General features: G+C 36.6%; 1 protein-coding gene across 1 annotated transcript in view; it reads right to left on the bottom strand.

Moving 5' to 3' along the window:
• The window catches only part of ANKAR (ankyrin and armadillo repeat containing), a 69,996-nt gene that overhangs the window by 22,168 nt on the left and 25,016 nt on the right, over positions 1–22,812 (bottom strand). Inside the window, exons 7-14 of the mRNA XM_058549408.1 lie at positions 21,503–21,704; positions 18,706–18,914; positions 15,705–15,809; positions 14,061–14,302; positions 9,421–9,589; positions 3,853–4,094; positions 3,545–3,698; positions 3,296–3,457 (exon numbers count right to left, since the gene is read on the bottom strand). Of these exons, the coding sequence (XP_058405391.1) occupies positions 3,296–3,457; positions 3,545–3,698; positions 3,853–4,094; positions 9,421–9,589; positions 14,061–14,302; positions 15,705–15,809; positions 18,706–18,914; positions 21,503–21,704 (1,485 nt within the window). The remainder of the gene's footprint in view (positions 1–3,295; positions 3,458–3,544; positions 3,699–3,852; positions 4,095–9,420; positions 9,590–14,060; positions 14,303–15,704; positions 15,810–18,705; positions 18,915–21,502; positions 21,705–22,812) is intronic.

The raw sequence follows: 22,812 nt of genomic DNA, 5'->3' as shown, positions 1-22,812 counted from the left end.
TGGGAAAACAAAGGGCCTGGAATAGCCAAAACAACTTCAAAGAAGAACAGTAAGGTTGAAGGACTTATACTACCTGCTTTCAAGATTTATTGTACATCTATAGTAATTAAGACAGTGAGTATAGCATAAACATAGACAAATAGGTAAATAAAATAGTAAAGAGTCCAAAAAGAGACTCACAAATATCTAGTCAATTGATTTTGACAAAAATGCCTAGGTAATTCAATGGAGGAAAAGATAATCTCTTTAATAAATGGTACTGAAGTAATTGGATAGCCATATGCAAAAAAATGAATTTTAGCCATATGCAAAAATTAACTCAAAATGGATCATATATCTAAATATAGAGGGAAACTGAAAACCTTCATGATCTGGGGGTTTGGCAGAGGTTTCTTAAAGAGGACACAAAACCAAAAAACTAAAAAATTTAAAAATCAATAAATTGGACTTCATCAAAATTAAAAATGTTTGCTCTTCAAAAGACCCTGTTACAGAAATGGAAAGACATACCATAGACTAGGAAAAAATATTTGCAAAACATATATCTAACAAAAGACTTGTATCTAGAATATATAAAGAATGCTTACAACTCAGTAAGACAAGACAATTTAAAAAATAGGCAAAATATTTGAACGTTTTACCAAAGAAGACATACAAATGACAAAGAAGCACATGAAAAGATGCACTAGATCATTAGTCATTAGGAAAATACAAATTAAAACCACAATGACATTTACTATACAACCACTAGAATGGCTAAAATTCCCGTAGTAAGTGTTGGTGAGGATGTGAAGCCACTGGAACTCTCATACACTGGTGGTAGGAATGCAAAGTGGTACCGCTATGAAAAACAGTCTGGCAGTTTCTTTAAAAGTTAAACATACATCTACCACATGACCCAGCAATCCTACTTCTAGGTATTTACCCAAGAGAAATAAAAACGTGTATATACAAGGATTTGTACTCAAATGTTCATAACAGTTTTATTTATAATAGCAAGAAACTAGAAACAATCTAAATGTCCATCAATGGGTGCACAGATAAACAAATCATATATATCCATATGTATTAGGGTTTTCCAGAGAAACAGAACCAACAGGATACCTATGTATGTATGTATGTATGTATGTATATTATAAGGCATAAAATTAACCATCACACCATACAATGGAATACTATTCAGCACTTCAAAAAGGAGGGAACTTGGGGCTGGTTACTACGCCAGTGGCGTAGTGGTTAAGTTCGCGCGTTCCACTTCAGCGGCCTGGGGTTTGCAGGTTCCTATGCACCGCTTATCAAGCCATGCTGTGGCAGGCATCCCACATATAAAGTAGAGGAAGATGGGCACGGATGTTAGCCCAGGGCCAATCTTCCTCAGCAAGAAGAGGAGGATTGGCAACAGATATTAGCTCAGGGCTAATGTTCCTCAGCAAAAAACAAAAAGTGAACTATTGATACACATAATAATATAGATGAATATCAAAATAACTATGCTGAGTGACAGAAGAAAAAAAGTACATTGGTATAATTCCATTTACTTAAAATTCTAGAAAATGCAAGTAACCTATAGTGATGGAAAACATCAGTGGTTATCTGGGGATGGGGGTGCAAAGAAGGAGGGATTACAAAAGGACACAATGAAACCTTTGGGGGTGATAATTATATTCATTTTTTTATTGTGGTTATGGTGTCACAGCTGAATACATATGTCAAAACTCATCAAATTTACACTTTGTATTTTTGTATTTTATTCTATTGTATATTTTATTTAAATATTTTATTGTTTGTAAATTATATTTCAATAAAATGAAAAAAAATACCCCATATTTAAAAAATTCTAGGCATGCAAAGAAGCAGAAAATATGGTTAATAATCAGGAAAAGAAACAACCAATAGAAAGAGACCCAGAAATGACAGACGTGGTGGAACTAGCTACAGGAATGGTAAAACAGCTATTTTAAATACGCTCATATGTTCAAGGATGCAGATGAAAACATGAACATGATGGGGAAGAAAAAGGAAGAGGTATGTGTGTGTGCAACGAGTCTAAGCTGGTGAGTTTGAAAGCAAGAGTTTTCTTCTGTAGCTCTACCAGAGAACCCCTTGTCTATGGCAACTGTGGACAGCTTTGAGTGAACTAATGAGAAGAAATTGAATACACACACACACACACACATATATCAGGTATCTTTGTATATATGTTATCATTTACTAGAATTATAGAAATACCTAAAATTTATACCATAATCTCTGGCTTAAAAAAAGAAACAGTATCTTGTCTGTCTGATTGCCTTGGAGCAGTTAATGAATTTCTGCAAAGTAGCTTTTTCAAGCAAGGAGGAAAAAAATTTTTTTTGGAACAAATTCCTACATTCTTCATCCAGCTAGACTGTTTTTTGAGAAAATATAATGAACTAGAAATAAAGATTTTTTTTTTCTCTTGTCTGTAAGAAGCAGTCCACAATCAGCCCTATACATTCATGAAGGTCAGCAAAGAACACACACTTTTATTTTTGGTAAGTCAATCACTGACAATTCCACATTTTTCAGATATCCCAAAATGTTAATTCCTTTGCAGTGAAAGGAACAACTAGACCTAGTGGTCACTTTATAAACAAAGAATCATTATGGAAAGAAACTGGAGTGAAAAAAAGTCCCCCAGCATTAGAAACTCTTCTACATGTTCAACAACATACCGTTCTTGAGATTTAAAAGAAGAAATATTTTTTCTCTTAAACTTAAAAAATGAGATTTTAAGTAAAATCCTTTACGTAAAAATAGCAAAGGTTCATTGTCCTTTAAGTAAAAATAGCCAAGGCTCATTTCTCTTTCTAACTAGAGTTCAAGAGGAAGACTGATACAAAATTCTTTTTCTTTTTTGTGAGGAAGATTGGCCCTGCACTAACATCTGTTGCCAATCTCCCTCTTTTTTCTCTTTTCTCCCCAAAGCCCCAGTACATAGTTGTATATCATAGTTGTAGAGTTGTAGCTCTTCTATATGCGACGACACCTCAGCATGGCTTGATGAGTGGTGAGTGGGTCTGTGCACAAGATCCAAACCAGTGAGCCCTGGGCTGCCAAAGCGGAACGCGCGAACTTAACTGCTACGCTACTGGGCCAGCCCCTGATATAAAATTCTTAATTACACCACTTTTACTCATTCAGGTCTTGGAGAAATAAAAAAAATTTATCACCTTTTATAGATTAAATATGGTTTAGGGCTCTAACAGTACAGATAGAGAGGAAGAGAAATATCTTATTGATATTTAAAAAAATTGAGAATAAATTTACAAACCAATACAAATGGATCCCACTGCTCTGATGACACTCAGAAGTGTGCCTTCAGCTATCTTACTCATCCTTAGTAAGCGAACCAATGGTGCAATTCCATTCCCTTCACATATTTGATTTTGATGCATCCTGCTGTCCTTACTTAGAGCTATGACTGCTTCACCTCCTGGTAAAGAAAAGCAAGAAACTCGTCTGATACTCCGATGTCCTGTTCTACATTTCTGTGCAGATTTATGCATAGAAAATAACTTACCAACATACTGCATTTTAGCTGATGGTGACAAAAGCATATTTATTATAAAGTTGTATCCAATCTGTTCTGCCATATACTTTTGTTGTTTCAATGTTTGTCCTGCCAAGGCCCAAAGTGCTACAGCTCCTTGTTCCTTCACATCTATTTGAAATGCCTATTTAAGAAATATATTCCATTCATTCAATGAGTGTTTATTGAACACTGTGGAATGTATGTTTTATAAAATTTTTAGTTTTCTTTTCACTTAACTAAATTCAATATTGAATACCTTGTGTAAGAAAAATGGCAAGTAACCATAACATTCCTACCTTGAGGAGTTTTAAAAGATATTTACATAATGATTTTTCCAGAAATGCTCTCTGGATAGAAGGGTTGCAACTTGCCAGTGATTCCACAGCCATTGCACCCTTCATTTGGACACTAAGTTGTTTCCCTTTGAAAAGAGCCACCAGAGGAGGAATGGCTCCTTCCGCAGCCATAGCATCCTGCACATCCTTATTGTCACGTGCAACCTCAGCAATTGTAGCAGAAGATACAGCCTTCAGCACATCTTCAAATGAATTCAAGAACCAGTTAAATAAATCTTTAAAAAGTAAGACTATAAAAATGCAGCATATCATTAGTTTCCCATATTATAAAATCAAATTTACAGTTTATAGAAAATTTAGAAAATACGGAAAAAAGAAATGAAATTGTCCAGATCTCACCACTCAAACACAATCAAACATTTCATTTAATCTCACCCGCTATTTTTTATGAATATAGATTTAGATAATGTTATAGACATATTTAGTATAGTACTATAAACACAAAATCCTGCATTTCAATTTACCTGTAAAACACTTTCCCATTTTTTATGAACATCACTGTCTCCTAAGTATTCCATTAAAGGGTGTATCACATTTTCTTAGCCATTCACATTTTTAAAAATATGTGTTGTTTCTGAACTTTTCACTGTTTTAAACAATGCTTAGGAGAAATCTTGGCACATAAGGTAATTTCCTTCCTGTCTGTATTTTTTTTTTTCCCTTAGTATAGAGTCCCAGGAATTACTGGAATAACAATACATCCCAGTAAATTGCATTTCAAAAATGACAATAGCATCTTACCCTTCCATAATCAGAGTATGAGAGGTATCAGTGTTACTGTCTCTTTTTAAGTATAAATATTTTCATTAAGAATAAATACATAAATAAATTTTGCTAATTTGATAGGCAAAAAGGGCTGTCTCATTTTATTTTGTATTTTGGGTTACTGGTGAGTCTAAACATTTTCATATATGCTTATTAGCCAGTTGCATTTGTTCTCCTTAAAACTTACAGAAAAGTTGCAAAAATAAGTTAGAGAACTTCTCTAAGATTTATCAACAATTGATTTTTGCTCTAACCAATCTACTATGATGTTTGCAAAATATTAATTTTCCTAATCTACCACTCCCTTCACATTTATCAGTTGGCATTCTACTATAAAGAAGAGCTCTCCCTACTTCCCTATTTATTTATTTTCTTGTTTATCCAATTATCATCAAGATGAGCTCTTGGATTTCTATTTTGTTCAATGAGTTATAATCCATTAATTTCCTTATTTGTGTTGATACTCAAATTGTCCAAGATTTGGCAATTGTCCAAGACTGTCCAACTTGAAGGGCCAGTGGGAGCCCCTTCAAGTTGGCCCCTGTGTCCTTTAGATATACCTCCATCAGGTTTTTTTTAGCATTTCCTTACTTTCTGTCACAATATGATGTTTCAGACTCACCAGACCTGCTCTGCCCCAGCCCTGGAATCAACCATTTCTCCAAGAAGCTCTGGTTCCTTTTAATGAGGAATGGTATTTAGAAATTGTGATTTGGGTACTAGGTATGTTCAGTGCTACTGGAGTATCATTGCTTCTAGACTCTCTTAACAGACAAGACTAGGAAAATATATATATTTCCAATTTTCCAATTCCAGTCCAACCCCACAGGATTCTTGATTGCCTTCCCACATTCTGTGTATTTCTTTTCACAGTGAGAACCCAATAATATCAACACATTGTTTATTTGTTCAGTCCTGTAATACTTATAAAACAGGTTTAGAGCTGTTTCACCCATATCACTATGAAATACAAATCCACTAAGAAGAATTCAAGATATGTTTGCAGTTTTTTTCCTCCCCTAGACCGAGGCTACATAGTAAAGCACTGTGTTCAAAAGTTACTTGTATTCATTTTTTTAAAATCTAGTTAGTAAGGCATTTGAAATACAATTGGGTTCATTTGTTTCTGTTTGTATTCTTTTTTAATATCCCCCTTGTACCTTGCAGATTTAATTAATTTTTTTTTTAAAGATTTTATTTATTTATTTATTTTCCCCCCAAAGCCCCAGTAGATAGTTGTATGTCATAGTTGCACAGCCTTCTACTTGCTGTATGTGGGACGCGGCCCCAGCATGGCCGGAGAAGCAGTGCATCTGTGCGCGCCCGGGATCCGAACCCGGGCCGCCAGCAGCGGAGCACGCGCACTTAACCGCTAAGCCACGGGGCCGGCCCATTAATTCCTTTTTTAATATGTAAGACGGCAATATGTTTCCAAAAGTCAAAACTGTGCAAAAAGGTGTTTTTAGATTCAAGCAGCCAGACTCTCTAAATCTAGCATTTGTTTTTTCATAGACTGACTATTCAGGTTAATTATCTCTCTGTTAAGGCCTTATTGTTCATATCAATCCATATACACTTTATATTAAATATATTAACTTTTTTGTTGTGAATATTATCCTCATTCAATCATTTATTCAGCATTTTATTGAGTAGCTACTACATGCCAGGCACTGTCGTAGGCACTGAGAAAGAGTGATGAACCAACAAAACAAAGTTCTTGACCTTGTGGAACAAGCTCAAAGGCCAGAAGTATGAAATAGCAATAAGTTCAGTGTTACTTGAGAGTAAAATGAGAGAGGAAGGGAGTGATAGGACGTGATAGGAAGGTCATTTCCTTTTGAGGTATGAAGGTTAGCAGCGCTTATAGGCTATGATAGAAATATGAACTTTATCCTAGGGGATAAAGAGCCACTGAATAATTTAAAGGAGGGGAAAGATATGGTCAACTTTGCATTTTAGATTGATCGCTCTAGTAATACTGGGAATGCTGTTAAGCACAATAGGTTAACAAAATTAAGAGAGTGTTGCGGGAGCCGTTCTTTCTTTTACCCCATATTCCTGCATCAGTCCAAAAAGTAGCAATTCCTGCTCTCATCTCCCACTCAGGAATGTTATTCATTCTTCCCATAAAAGGAATAGTGAGTTACATAATTTCTTAGTTTGAAGAGTGAGGCTGCAAATGCATAGTTTAGGTTCTTTTTGGCACTATCTTTTTGCTGTTTTCTTAAACCAAGCTTTCCAGCAATAAAGCTGAAGTTTCAACCTCTATTTGATTTCTGTGTCTATTTATCAATTGGATCTAAATTCTAAAGGGAGAGGGCTGCCTTCACTTAGTACCTCAATAATCCAAAGTAGTGCTAAAGCTCAGAGGAGAGGTCAGGGATTTGGAGAGAGAGCTGGGAAGAACAGATTATAACCATAACAAAGTTCTCAAGAGTAAGTAAGACTGCTTAAGTAGAGCATGCTGTGTCAAAAACAAGCAGCAGACCGAGAATAGAAGCTCAAGGAGCTCCAAATTGAAGAGTTGGAGAGAATAAGCCTAATGATGGAGGTAGTCTTTAGTCTAAAACTCTTGGGATCAGAATTCCAAAGTTTTCAGATTTTAGAAGGTAATGCGTACATATACTGTATATTACATAACATCCCAGGGAGTCTGGGGAAAACACATTTCTTCAGTGAAATGTGTGAATAATCATTCTAAGAAGGATGACGTGCTTTTTAAGTTTTGCTCAGTCAATTTGGAGCTGAAAAGCATTTTGTATGCTTTCTGTTACATATTTGAATTTCCATAGTGATGTCATATAAACTTTTGTTAATAACACAAACCAGGACAATTGTGTGCCGTAGAAAAAGATGAAATCAGAAGCACTGTAGGAATGAAAACATGCATGCATGGGCATACATTTGTAGAAGAGTATAAAACAGGCAGCTAAAGATGGATGAAGCAAAGGCCTAAAACCAACCAAACACAGCAAAGGTTGAGGAACCCCTGGAGATAGAGGTTAAGACTAAGGAGATGTTAACAAATCTATAGTCTCAAGAAACTACATGTGAATCTACTTTGGGGCCATTTTACCTTAATGTATAAAATCTTATAGAATGGTTAGGAAGATGTTGGAATAAATAAAATTCCTTTGTGATCCTCTACAACTTAACAGCCCAGCTAACATCCATGAGAATTATTTGTTAAAGCACTAAAATTATAAATGTAGCATTTATAAATTATAAATGGAGAGAAAAAATAATTAAAATTTTTTTCAAAATTAAGTTCTTTATCTTCCTTGGAGTAAGGAGATGATATAGATTACAATATAGGATAAATCACTTGAATGTAGGTTTCAGATAAGGCAAGAGCCCAAAAAAGAAATGATTCCGGGCCGGCCCCGTGGCTTAGCGGTTAAGTGTGCGGGCTCCGCTGCTGGCGGACCGGGTTCGGATCCCGGGTACAAACTGAGGCACTGCTTCTCCAGCCATGCCGAGGCCGCGTCCCACATACAGCAACTAGAAGGATGTGCAGCTATGACATAGAACTATCTGCTGGGGCTTTGGGGGAAAAAATAAATAAATAAAATTATGAAAAAAAAAAAAAAAGAAATGATTCCAATAATTTATTTCTGTAGCTTTCTTTCATGAATTCATTTATTGTTTGTTTATTCGAATTGCCTCTATAATTTGTGCTCTGTTCAAGCATCTGAGGTTGGGAGGATGACAAAGAATAGACCTAGTCCTTGTCTTTTTAAATTTTAATTAAGAAGATAAAACACAAAGAATAAAGAACAACTGTAAATAAGTAAAAATTCTATGGTTAAAATATGCATACAAGTTGGCTCTCTCTAATGCTTTTCTTAGATGATCAAGGTAGAGCAGAGTTAGTGATGGAGGGAAACTTAGACCAGATGACCTTAGGAATTTGTAATGAAGGGAAAGGACTTTCAAATGATTTCACTACATGATAGAGGTTCTTAGAAAATGCTTAAATTTGAAGTTCTACAGTAAAAGAATGCCCTCTGCAACAATCTCTTATCCATAACCTTGTCTTAGATTTTAACCAACATGTTTATTCTGTATATATTCCTAGAGAATTAGAACAGAAAAACAGATGATAAACTGAGCAGGAAGAAAAACAGACAAGCTTTTCTCCAATTTTTTATCTCCCCCAAATTTGGGGAAAACCATAGATTTGAAGCTTACACTGTTATGTGTACGCTCCCTGGAATGAGATAATTCTTACAGAACCTAACAGACCATTTGCAGTGGCTGCAGAAACTACCTCAGAGCTTCTGGTGTGCTTGGTACTGATATGCACTTCAGAGTCTGATAATTACCCTAATGACCTGATGACCTTGAATTTTGGTATCAAATATCTAACAGCAAATCTGAAGTCAATGCTGTAACTTGAAAAATAACTTCCAATGATCAATATGTGTTTTATTCACACAAGGAGACATCTACTTGAGTCCCTGGGCATATTGACTGCGTTATTTTCATTATTCATGCCAATATTTCCATTATAAAAATGTCTAATTAAACATTCTTCAAAAACTAGGGCTTTGAGCGTCGATTCCTTTTATAAACCCAGCAGTTTAAATTTAAGTATTCCAGGTTTTTAAGTTATATTACATGTGTCTAGATCCGTTCTAAGATAAATCCAGGACATCTGTTCATATAGGATGAGTCCAAACCTGTGTTTGCTTCACTTAATATATCTGGTCACTTTAAACTAATATAGAAACAGAGCCTCACCTGAATCAGAACTGAGAAATGTGATAAGATATTGGATGCCTTTATGGTCTCTCACTGCTCTTTGATTGCTTTCATTTCCCATACATAATACTCGTATACAGTTCATTACATTGACTAGCACATTTTCTATGTTTAACTGTAAGAGATTTATTAGAGCTGGGATTCCATTCTAAAAATAAACAAAAAAATCAATTACAATTGAATTTATTTAAGATGTATGCAATTATTTTTAAAAACACAAGTCTGTAATCTTTCTTACTGTAAATATCTGCTTATTTAGGAGAGAATGATTGCCCACAAACAAATGTGTCTACTGATATGGCACATTAAATGACAGCTAATACAACTTTGAGCATATCTTATGCTTTAATATTAAAGTAAGTATCCTATAAATATATTTTAAAATAGCCTCTTCTATACCAAAATAAATTGAGGCTGCAAGTTCATTGTAACATTTAATAAATACCTAAAAAGGGAAGCAGCTGAGTAAGATCAATTGAACACAGTGCCCACTTGGAAATATTTGCCATTGTAGACATTGCAGTGGTAATTGGTAATTATATTTGTGCAACACAAAATATTATTTTTAAACGTGAATATAATTTCCAGCCAACCCTGGTGGTCTAGAGGTTAAGATTCAGTGCTGTTACTGCCTCGGCCCAGGTTCGTTTCCTGGGCAGGAAACCACATCATCAGTCTGTGTGTTGTCATACTGTGGCGGCTGCGTGTTGCTGTGATGCTGAAAGCTATGCCACCAGTATTTCAAATACCAGCAGGGTCACCCATGGAGGACAGGTTTCAGCGGAACTTCCAGACTAAGACAGACTAGGAAGAGGGATCTGGTCACCCATTTCTGAAAAAACTGGCCATGAAAACGCTGTGAATAGCAGCAGAGCATTGTCTGATATAGCGCCAGAAGGGGAAAGGATGGCGCAAAAGACAGGGCAGGGTTCCGCTCCATTGTACGCAGGGCCACTAGGAGTCAGAATCCACGGCACTAACAACAAATAATTTTGTAATTTTAAATAGAGCAAAGATGACATTTCTCCCTACTAACAGAAATAATGCAAGAGTATTAAGGAAGATAAGAAACAGAAACAGAAATGTAACCTTATTTTCAATAAAGCTAGGAGACATCTGTAATGTTGAACCGTAATAAAGGTATATGAGTTTCAAGCAGTGATGAGAGAGATCTCCCATGGCCACTGGCCACAGGAAATGCTGGCAGAGCACAGTTTTCCAAAATAAGTGGCTCCACCTTGAGGAGCGGAAAAAGAAACACACAATTCCCTGTCTGGAACAATAGAAATGGGTACGCAGGATGGCAGCAAGCTGTTTCCTGGACCAATCTGGCATAAATTTCAAAAGTTAAGGAAGGCAAAGATGAATAAGGAATCATACCAACAAGATATGTTTGGAAGAAGTAGTCTATTCGTGAGGTAAAAAGGAAGACATGGGCTTCGCACTGTGGAGGAAATAGAATCTATACTGTGAGGTACTATGCACCAGTCTCTGTTGGCTAGGGAAAAGTAAAGCTGAAAGGACCTATACATACAACCATGTGGCATAAGTCGTATTCTTGCTAGCTCAGAACATGGATCTGGGCCCCTTCCCACATACACTTCCTACAAATAGCTGGACCAGAAAGAACTCCCCTAATTCAAAGATGAATAATGGTCAAAAAGGAACTAAAGTAGGATCTATCCAAATATATTATAAGAAAAAAAATAGGAAAAACTTATGACAAATGACATATGCTCATCAGAAAAACACTGCCACAAAGTAGGTGAAAATTGTAACCAAAAGAGGTATATTATTATCAATGAAAAAAATTAATGAAGTAATCACCTCTATAAAACAAGAGAGCACAGGAGAGACACCAGCGCTCAGGGAATATTTTTTGAGACAAGGGAGGATAAAACAAGTGCGAGAAAAGCTCAGGAAAAATGTGGAGAGATATAAAAGCCAAATTGTAATCCACACAAAAATAAACAATGCTAAAAAATGTAGCAAGGGACAAGGAGGAGGGGATTGAGAAAAAGTGAAATAAAGTGAACCAATGAGTGGAAAAGGACTAGAGAGAAAATGATAGATAGATGAGAAAGGAAAAGGTGATACAATACACAAATAATTGGCATTCCTAAAGAGAAGTGGTCACTTAATTCAGTGATCAATAAATTCAATGGTCAATAAATTCAGTGGTCAATTTTTGACTTTGATCTTACAATAGCATTTGACACTATTCTCCTCTTTGATCGTGCTCTCCTCTTTGAAACACTTTCTTCATTAGGCTGATAGCACAACAGATTCTTAAGGTTTCCTCCTACCTCACTGGCCATTCCTTCTTAGTCTCCTTTGAGTTCCCTCCAGATCTTTCAACTTTCCCACAGATCCTGGTGGCTCAATTTTCAAAAAGTAATACAGAATATGATCACTTCTCACCACTTCCACTATTGCCACCCTGGTTCAAGACACCACTGTCTGTCACCTGGATTATTGCATTAGCTTCTTTATTAGTCTCGCTGCATCCACCCTTGCCTGCCTATTTCAACACAGAAGGTAGAGTGATGTAAATTTCTTCATGGAACTTCCTAGAACAAAATCATTCACTAGCTTAACATACTCAAAGTAAAAGCCAAGGTGTCTAACAATTGCTCACATGGCTCTACATGATGTGGTCCACCATTACTCAGCTAGAAATGTTTCCTGTTTCTCTCTTCTCAGCTACCTTTGCTTTCTTGCTATTCCTTGAACATGCCAGGCACACTCCCACTACATTTACTTTTTTACTTTCATTTACTTCATTTTGTCTGCCTAGAATGCTCTTTGAAACAGAAGAACATGGCACACTTCCTCATCTACTTTAGGTCTCTACTCAAATGCCAACTTCTTAGTGAAATATTTTTCACCAAGCTCCCCCTCTCCCCTTTCCCTGCTTTATTATCCTCCTTAACACCTATTCTCATCTAACCTACTATATACTTGGCTTATTTGCCTTGTTATCCCTAACTAGAATAAAACCTCCATGAAGGCTGGGATTTGGGCTGTTTTGTTCACTGCTATAACCCCAGAATCTAGAATAGTACCTGCCATATGATAAACTCTCAAAAAGTACTGGTATGAATGAACTGAAAGAATACTAGAGAAAAAAATATTTAAAGATATGAATTCAAGAAAACATTCCAAAAATAAAAGAAGATGAATGTGCATGTTGAAAAGTTACACCAGTTCTCAGGAAAAATAGGTAAATAACATTGATGTGTAAGTCCCAGACTTAAAGATAAAGAAAAAAAGAGAAAGAAAACACTGATCATACAGTAGAAGATCAAGTAAATATTAAATAAATAAATATGACAGAACTAGCATTAAACATGTCACATCAATAAATGTCAATGAACTATACTCAATGAAAAGTGAATGACAAAGCAAAACCTAAATATACTGCATACAAGGGACACATTTATCCTAACTCAGGGTAATTATCAGAATCATTGGAGATTATAAGGTCTAAATGACTTAGACTAACTAACTCTGGAGGTGGGCCTGGGGGTGTCTGTATTTCTAATATAGTTTCCAAATGTTGACCCACCAACAAGAAATAAAATGACTCAGAAAAGTTAAAAAGAAAAGGATGGGCAAAGCCAAATTAAACATGATAGCACAAAGGAAACAGAGATCACAAACATAATTTTGGACAAGCTAGAATTCAGGGCAAACGTATTACACTTGACAAAAAGGGTACATTTTATCGGGCTAAATGACTCAATCCATAATGAAGAAGTGTCACCTGAAGAAGACTATAAAAATAATCTTACCTATAAAATATATTAAAAGATCTTAAATATAAAACATTAGCAGGCATAATAAGGTGGGTTTTATGTGAGGAAATACAGCATAGCAAAGATTTCTTAGTGTTCACAAAAAATAATTTTCTTCTAATTCTTTCTGCTACACAATTAGACGACATTTCCCAGCCAGAAGGGAAATAGCCAAAATGGTAGGGTTTCTTGTACTTTCTTCTCCTAAATAGCAAGAAGCAACCACATCCTCTAGAGCTAAGTGGGCACTTGGCCTGCCTTCCACGTTATCCCAGGTGACAGTTTTACCAGATATTTTTGTTGAGAAACAGTCCTCCTTGGGTCTCTTGCACTCCTACCTGTACTGTGAGTGCATCAAGATTGTAACAACTCGTTCACCTGAGCCATTCCTCAGGATTTTTATGTAGCTAGCAATCTTGAGAGGTGTGGTTACGTCTCCTTCCAGACAAAGAACAGGCTTGCTTACTGGTTGCTACCAAAGTAATAGGTTTCTTAAGCTCAAGGTTCCTCAGATATGACACAAACCCAGTGTGCAAGTAGCATCCATCTGGGCCCACTGTGTTACTTATGAGACTTGGGGATGGGGAGCTGGAAACTCTGCTGAAGCTCACGCCTTTGCTGTGCTTGCTCTGTATTGTCTTGCTCTTGTTTACTTTTAGCACTTATGGGATTGTGGCAGGTTTGCTCTTTGCCATCCTCATTGAGATTGGAGTTCTTCTCTGAGAGTTTTGCCACTGCATAATAACATGGGTATGTATCTTTCTAGCTTCTATATAAGGGAATGACTGTCAGTCAAAATGATGTTCTTTGAAAAGAACTTACATATTTGGCAATAACATCCTTGTTTTCAAGTTGAGCAATATCATATAGAATGACAGCACAGCGAGAGTGAAGTTCAGGTTCATCAGAAACCAGTAGGTTGATCAGAACTGGAATGCCTCCTGCCTCTACTACAGCATGCACTACACTCACATGGGTTGAGATATTACTCAATAACCCAACTGTTTTGCACTGTAATTCTATTTTGGAACCTTTTAATAGATTGATTAAGGCAGGAATGGTGCCTGCAGTGAAGAAACCAAGAAAATGCATGAATTATTTGTAACCATTTGTAGTCAATTTATCATGATAAAATTTAAATAATGTTCATGGGCAGTGCCATATAAATAATTAGCAAATGATTCTATAAAATATTTATAAAATTATCATTTGAAACTACATGAATGCACTTTTCTGTCTTGTCTACAGTATAGGCAGCTCTCATTGTTCACTCATTTGATTTTCACACAACACACATTCATACATTTCATATTGCTAACACTAAGGCACCTTTGAAACACTGAATTTTGGCTTAACATCATTGATAAATAAATTCTTTGAGCAACCATATGGTCGAGTTCAGTTTTGGTTATTGCATCAAATTTGTGTGGCAGTGTTTGTGAAATTATTTGAACATTTTCTAATATTTTACCCCTATTTTATACAAGCAACTGAAAAACAAAAAGTGCTGATTCTTGTAAAAAGCAATCTTCGCCTCATTAATTACAATTGATTCAAAGATGGAAATCATTGGGCATGGTGAAAATAGAAAATATGGCTTCAGTTGGATGCTTGTTACACTTACATCAGTTCAATGTGAAAGAAAAGACCACAATATAGAGCACACACAAAATGCTGGGAAATGTTATGGGTATAATTAGGGAGGGAGGGAGGTATGTATGTATGTATATATGTATGTATGTAGCTACCCGAAATGAAACCTTCCTCATGACTTGTTTGGTTCACTTTTTGGACAAAGAGCTTTCGTACGTGTTTTTAAGAACACCTTAGGGGACTACCTATAATAATTTTTTCATTCATTCATCTATTCATTCAACAAATATTTATGAAGCATCTCATATGTGCCCAATATTCATATTAGAGTAGTGGCTACCATAATGGACAGTGCAGACAGAACACTTCCATCATTTCAGAAAGTTATATTGGACGGTGCTGTTCTCAAAACAACCCTATGAGGTAGGAACCATTTTATTAATGAGAAAGTTAGGCTTACAGAGGGTAAGCAATCAGCCTAAGTTCTAAATACAGAGCTAGTTACAAGCCCAGACCTGACACTGTAACTGCTATCGTTAATAAATTAAATTGTGCAAATACAGAATAGGGATAATTTCTAAGTAAAAGTAAATATAAGAGGTAGTATGGCAAAGTAATTTAGTATGATCTTTAAGTTTGCAAACTTTTAGAGAAATGGGATTTAGTTTTTTGATGTGTAGCTTTCATATGGAAAATAAAATATAAGGTTGACAGGTAAAGGAAGTGATCTTAGAAAAATGAAAACTAGAAACTTAAAATCAACTAGAAAGTGTCCTTCACAATTAAAAATACATTTTAAAGTGATTGACTAAATATAATATAGCTCTATATAAAACAGTATAAGCAAAAGATAGTTAATAGATTTTACATCACCGGCATCCAAAATATATTTCCAGTATCCATCGTTTGCTAAGCAAATTACTTCTAAGGACATGACAGCCATCATCCTTCGTTTATAGCTTTCGCACTGCAACATTTCTGGTAAGTATTCAACAGAAAAATACAAGTAATTTCACAAGAGGAAATGGAATGATTGATTCTCTTTCTGTACAAGCCAAGCGAAGCCATGAGTTGAATCACCACCATCACCACCAACCACATTCATTAAATTCCCCTCTGTGCATGTGAGGGGCTTGAAAAGATTGCATATACCCATGATTTTGAGGTTTATAATCTATATAATGAGTATAAAAAATTCTGAAATTCTTTATCTTTGATCTGAATGACTTAGATTGCCTGGTTACATGGTTCAAATTCACTTGGAAAATGGTACACCTCTCTCTTGCCTGAAATCAGTTGTTGAACAAAATTTGAATATGAGTTTTCAAGGATGGCAAAGTAAACTACATTATTGTCAATAAAAAGTTAATATCCATTAAATCACATATGAGGCTTTATACGTTTCCTGTGTGTGAAGAGGATACTTTTTAAAAAATCTTGAATGAACTTATACTCCAGACAGGAGACAATACAAACATATCTGCTTCTAAACAATGTCTATGGTGCAAGAAAAACCATGTAGAAGTAGCCTTTCCTCATCTTTTTTCACCCAGCCCCTATAATAACAAATCTGGTTTTAACTCCAACCTTGGCTAGATCACTCTATGGTGCTCTCTCTTAAAATTCACCTTCCACTCCAAGAGCTAATCCTACAGACTTCTAATAAATTCTAATTCTTCTTTTGCTCATGGTGGAAATGGGCAGTGTGAGGAGGGAGAGCTATTCCAGGGCCCAAAGCAAAGAAGCAGTGGCCAGATGCTCACTGGTCATCGCTGTGTTGTGTCGTTATCAGGACTTCCCAACAATGGCTGTAGGAAGGAGTGGCTGTCAGGAATTTTTTGTGCCATTAGGCTATTCCCGTTAGAGGGTGGAGCTTCCTATTATTAAGGTATTTCACATATGTTACTCCATTAAAACTAACAGGATGGTCGTCTTAGTTCCTCCTAAAAAGACTAAGATATAATGATATATATGTACACAAATAAACATTGAAAACACTTTCCAGTATCTCTTAGGGCTGATGTTCTGGGAATGTGTTCCTGGTACCCTGATGTTCTGGGAATCAGTTACTGAGCCAGTTTTGAAACCAGTTATTCAGACTTCTTGAATCAGTAGACCATTCTACTTTGAAAATCTTAAATATATCTTATCCCATCCCAAATGAGTTGTTGGGAAAAATATCAGTTCTCATTCTCCAATTTGTTTCCTTTTTTGCTTTAGTTTTTATTTCATTAAAGTAGTACATGGTCATGATTCAGAGTTAAGTGTTACTAAAAGGCCTACAGCAAAATATAGTGATTCTTTGCCCCATCCTCTCCACTTTTCTGATTCCTCTCTCCAGGTATAACAACTTTGGACTCCTTCCCTAGACCTTCTGTGATTTACATATCTCCATATTTCTCAATATTTATATACCCTGTTACCTTTTGCTATATCGCTTTTAGACATCATCGATTATGACTTCATGTTGTGCTAAATGAGAAAGTAGCTCTTTCAACACTGCTCTGCCATTTTCTCTGCTTCCCCTTCCCCATATTTATAATTTTTAGTTAACTGAATATTCAATACTTAATTACAATGCCTATACAGATATTATTCACAGCTAAGCACTGTAGTGTACTATAGTTGCATCTCCTTTGTTTTCCCTGGAGGCAATAATTGCCTCATTTTATTTCATTTGCTTAGTTTTCTTTGTACCTATGGGTAATTCCTCCCATATTTCCCTTTGGCCTGGGTACACAGTTTCTGTTCTGGGGCTTCCCTTTGCTATCATCTTTGAAATTCCCTTTGCTTTTCTCTTGGGTCAGACTCCCAGTTTGCTGTTTTGTTGGGGAGAATTCTCCCGTTAGCATCTTCAAGTCCTTCCTGGTTAGCCTCTGCAGAGAGCACGCTTCACTGGCACAGCCAGTTCTTGAGTCTACTGAGGATTTATGGTGTGAGTCGGAGAGGTTCTCAGCTTTCCCACTGTTGGCTTGGAATGATTTCTCCCGTCTGCTAAGTTCTAAGACTTGCCTATCTGTTTCCAACGTTTCATCACTGTTGTATCCTTTCCTGTTTTCTCTTGAATGCTTGTTTGCTGCTGGCGTTATTATTGTTTAATCTCTATGTAATTCTAGTGGGGTCTTGGGAGGGAGCAAAATGAGATGTGTACGTTCAGTTTTCCTAGTAACCCTTACTTTTATCATATTTCTATCTAGATTGAATACAAATTTGGAAAAAAATCTCGAACAGAATTTTTCACAAAATATTTATCAAAATATGAGGAAAGATGTTGCTGAATCTGTCTCTAAAATTAGGAGGTGAGGAATAAATTGGAGGGAGTCTTTTCCATTCAAATTTTAATTTCCTTTTGGAGAAAGTTGGAAAATAAAAATAAATATAATTGTGTAAAATATAGTCTGTTTTGGTTATTATTCTTTTATTTTAATTTAGAAATAAAACTGTTTTTGCACACACAAAAATACTTCAGTATGATTTGCATTTCTAGTTTTAACTCAAAAATGTTTATTTCATGATTTTTAAATGTTTAAAATATATGCATGCAGGGGCCGGCCCCGTGCCTTAGCGGTTGAGTGCTCGCGCTCCGCTGCGGGTCCGTGCGGGACCCGGGTTCGGATCCCAGGCGCGCACCGACGCACCACTTCTCCGGCCATGCTGGGGCCGCGTCCCACATACAGCAACTGGAAGGATGTGCAGCTATGACATACAACTATCTACTGGGGCTTTGGGGTAAAAATAAATAAATAAAATTATAAAAAAAATATATATATATATGCATGCATTATTTTATTTGCTCTGTTTCAGAGTATCAATAATTAAACTGAATACTAATCAGATCATTTATTTATAATGAGATTATGTGTTCTATACTCACCAACCAAAGTTTTCCAAACTGGGAGTTCAGGAATATTTAACTCTATTATATGCTTGAGGACCTCTGTGTGAAAGGTTAGCACTGATAAATGAATTATATTATTTCCTTTAATGTCTGTTTTTCTCCAGTTAGCACCCAGAGAAAATAGGTACTGGATAGTGTCCAGTGCTCCTGAAGTGGCAGCGAGTAAGAGTGGAGTACACTGATTCCTAAAAATCAAAGAACATGTTATAATAAGAGCACACACATAGTGTCAGAGTTGCTTTTTGTAAAACTACCCAAATTGCTGTTGGAGGAAGTCTGATTTGTACCCTCACCTTCTCCTCCTTACGTGTTATTGTTCTGTACATTCCACATGTCAGCAGATTGGCCTCCCTTGCCTTGGCTGTCCTTACCCTCCCTCCCAACTTAATTATCATGCCTTATAATTTGTTCAGAAGTTGATAATGCACGAAGTTCTTAGAATAAGAACTCCTCTATCTCCTCTACAACTACTCTATGAGTGAAGGAAAAGGCAAGGCAAGTATTATCAGCCCATTTTACAAATGATGAAACTGAGGCTCAGGTAGTGTTCCAATCCATTTCTTTATACTTCATGTTCAGTTCTCAAATCCCAGCTTCCTTATCATGGCAGAAACTAACAGTTTTTCTCAAAAACCCACTATCTGCTTTTTAGATAGTGAAGATCTTTTGGTTGGGCACATGGCTATCCAGCCAAATATTACATTTCCCAGCTTCCCTTATAGATAGGTATGGCCACACGACTAAGTTTGGCCAATGTGATGTTAGTAGAAGTTACCTGGCAACTCCCTAAAGAGAAAAGGTGTATGCCATTACTTTTCCTCTCTCTCTCTTCTCATGGTTGGAAAGCAGGCATAATGACAGCAGGAGTTGCCATTTTGTACCAGGATATGGAAACCACATGTGAAGAAGCAATAAAAGGAAGTCTGGGTCCCTGATATTGTCAAGCCATTATGCCAACCCTTGACCACCCACCCAGATTTCATGAAAAATAACATGTTTATCTTCTTTAAACTGCAAATATTTGGGGGTATCTTTGTCACAGCAGCTTCACCTGTATCTTAACTAATAGATCTATTGACTAGCAATGTGACCTTAAGCAAATTGGGTTACTTTCTTCATCTGTAAAAGAATGAGGGTAACAGCAATCAGCTGACAGTGTTGGTGTAAGGGATGAATAAGGTGCTTAGCACAGTCCTGATACATAGTTCCCTCTCCTTCTCTTTTCATCATATCACATTGCCTCAAACATTACTTTTTTATCCTTATACCCACGCCTCCCTGTCTTTGTGAAACTTCTTTCTCTTGCTGCCTGTCCTTAAGTCTCACCTCTCTCCAGCTGGCCCCAAGCCTCTCCTCTATCCCCTTTTTCCTGGGTCCTGGGGAAACTTGTCCTTTATGAGTAAACATCTCTTCACTGTCTCCCTTTTTTACTTTAACAAGACTGTTCTCCCGTTGCTTGCTTTCTCCTACTCAATGGTAGGAATAAAGATTACTTTTGCTTCCAACACCATCACTCTGATTTTCCTCATTTGAAAAATATGCTGTAAAATAAATTATATTACCCTTCCCAGCTCCATATTGCCATTGCACCCTTCCCAATTGGGTCCTTTTCCACCATCTTGGCTCATGTATCACCTCACCAACATGCCTCCCCCTATTGTCAATGACTTCAGCAGTCATGCTAATTACCGTCTGTGTTCTGATCTCTCAGTTCTTTGTGATACTTTCATTTGTGCTCCATATTCATACACACCAGCATGGTGACACTCCTCATTAGCTCCACATAGATCTCAACCTTCGTAACTGTCTTCTCCACTAATCCTTGGCTTCTTCTTTAAGTCACAGATAGCTTCTTACTTCTACCTCTGATATCTAATTGTTTAACCTTTTATAATCCACCCAGTCTTTTAGCTCCCTTCTGCTCAAAGACACATTGTCAAAATATGACAGAACCAGGAGCTGAACTCAGGTCTCCACATTCCATGACTCTTTCCAGACTCTATTAGTTTGATAATCGAGTAGCCAGAGGCCCTGGATTCCCAGAAGCTTTTTCCACACACATCTCTGCCCCAACCAAGAGGGAGGATTAATTTCTTCACTGAATAAGAAGAGACAGGTTATCTGAAGACTCAGAAATATCTGAATGAAACTATGGATAAATCAGGTTCAGATATTCAAAATAATAACCTGGTCTTTAGATTACTAGCCAAGAATGTGCCCTTGGGAGAAGTTATACCTCCACCATAAAGGTTGGTACTCATCTAAATTGTGAAACAGAAGACTTTTGGAAGTTTTCCTATTGCAAAGTTATTTTCTTCTTTTTAATGTATTTCTCTTCTGGCTACCACTAGATATTTCTCCTGTGTCTAAGGCCTATCTACTTTGGTCTGGAGTCCTTGGACTGCCTCCTGGTTGTGCAGGGTTCAATTTAGAGCAACTTTCTCCTCCCTAGTCTCAGGCTTCTTTTAGAGCACTAAGTAGTTAACCTGATAAACTAATCTGTAGAACCATATCATTGGGGAAAGTTCAGGAAAAACTTCCTAGGGCTTACTCCTTATTCTCCCAGAAAATATGCATAGGTTAATAGAAGTTCCCATTTTTATAAATTCTAAAGGTAAGTGGTAGGAGAAGAAGATAGTGACCAGAAAGGACAGCAGAGTAAGCCTTACATAGCCTTTCAAATCAATCATCATAACCATTCCTTTTAGTATCAGTGTTTGAGGCAAGCCATAAAAGCAGAAATTTATATTTTTATGACTGCTTAATAACTTACTCAGCTGTCGCTTCAGCTTCTAGTAAACTAGGATCCTTCCTACAGAGAGCAATGATGATGCAGATATTGTCATAGAAAGCCGCAAAGTGAATTGGCATCCAGCCTCTTTTTTCTGAAAGCGTGTAATCAGCTTTGAAACAGAGTAGACAGATGGTTGTTTCCAATGAGCAAGCCTGCGCAGCCAGGTGTAGAGGTGTTGGACCTAGAATGGATGGATAATTACTTCCGTGGTCAAAGATTTAACATTCCTAAAAAACATGCCTTTTTGATATCCAACCATAGAGCTTAGTCTTGTGTGATATAAAAGCTCCAAGATAAGCACTAAAGGAATTAATTTAAGCAGTTGTGTACTACTTTAACTCAGGATGTCTGATCATTAAAAATCAATACTTCTTTATAAGTTAAGAAGAATAAATAACATTGAAAATATTAAATATTTGAAAAATTAAGTCAATGTGTAAAATAGTCTTGTGATAAAATGAACTATTTCTTGTTTATTTTCCATTTTATTCAGATTTTTTGTAGTAGGAGATAAGATCCTTTGAAAGAGAAAAAAAAATATGCTCACAAAAGGCCTCTATGTCTCCAAATCCAGTGGGTGTTTTTCAATTCTCATCTTACTTTTCAACAGTAACGTAACCACTTCTTCCTCTTTAAAATAGTCTCTTCCCCTGGCTTTTGTGGTATGACACCCTCCTATTTTTCTCCTACCTCTCTGGCTACTCCTTTGCAGTGTCCTTTGGGATCTTCTCATTATCCTGAAGTCTAAATGAGCCTTAAGTCTCTATCCTGGGCCTTTTTATCTTCTCAATGGCTTCATTTACCATCTGTAAGTTGACGACTCCCAGGATTATGTCTCTAGATCTGATTTCTTCTCCGAGCTCCAGATCTGTATCTCCAGCATCTCACTAGGCACCTCCCCACACCACCTCAAACTTAACATATTCAAAATTGAACTGCTGTCTTTCCCTCCAAACCTGGTCCTCTTTCATTGCTCCCTAAATTGGTGAAGGATATCATCATCCAGCCAGTTCTACAAACCAGAAACCTGAAAGACTCCTTGGCAACACCCTCTTATTTCATCTCCATAACCAGTCTATCACCAAGTCTAAATATCTCTAGAACCCATCTCTACTGCCACCACCACCCTACTCCAAGCCATAATCACCTCCCCACTGATATCCCCGCCTTGTTCTTGCCCTTCCCCAATCCATTTTTTCAAAATGTATATCTGATCTTTTCACCTCCTTGCTTAAAACTCTTCAGTGGCTTCTCAAGGCCATATGATCATGAGTACAAGAGAAGGATCT

Source organism: Diceros bicornis, chromosome 10, assembly GCF_020826845.1.
Source record: "Diceros bicornis minor isolate mBicDic1 chromosome 10, mDicBic1.mat.cur, whole genome shotgun sequence".
NCBI classification, from domain to species: domain Eukaryota; kingdom Metazoa; phylum Chordata; class Mammalia; order Perissodactyla; family Rhinocerotidae; genus Diceros; species Diceros bicornis.
Note: the sequence above shows the minus strand (reverse complement) of the source record. Positions and strands in the feature narration are given on the sequence as shown.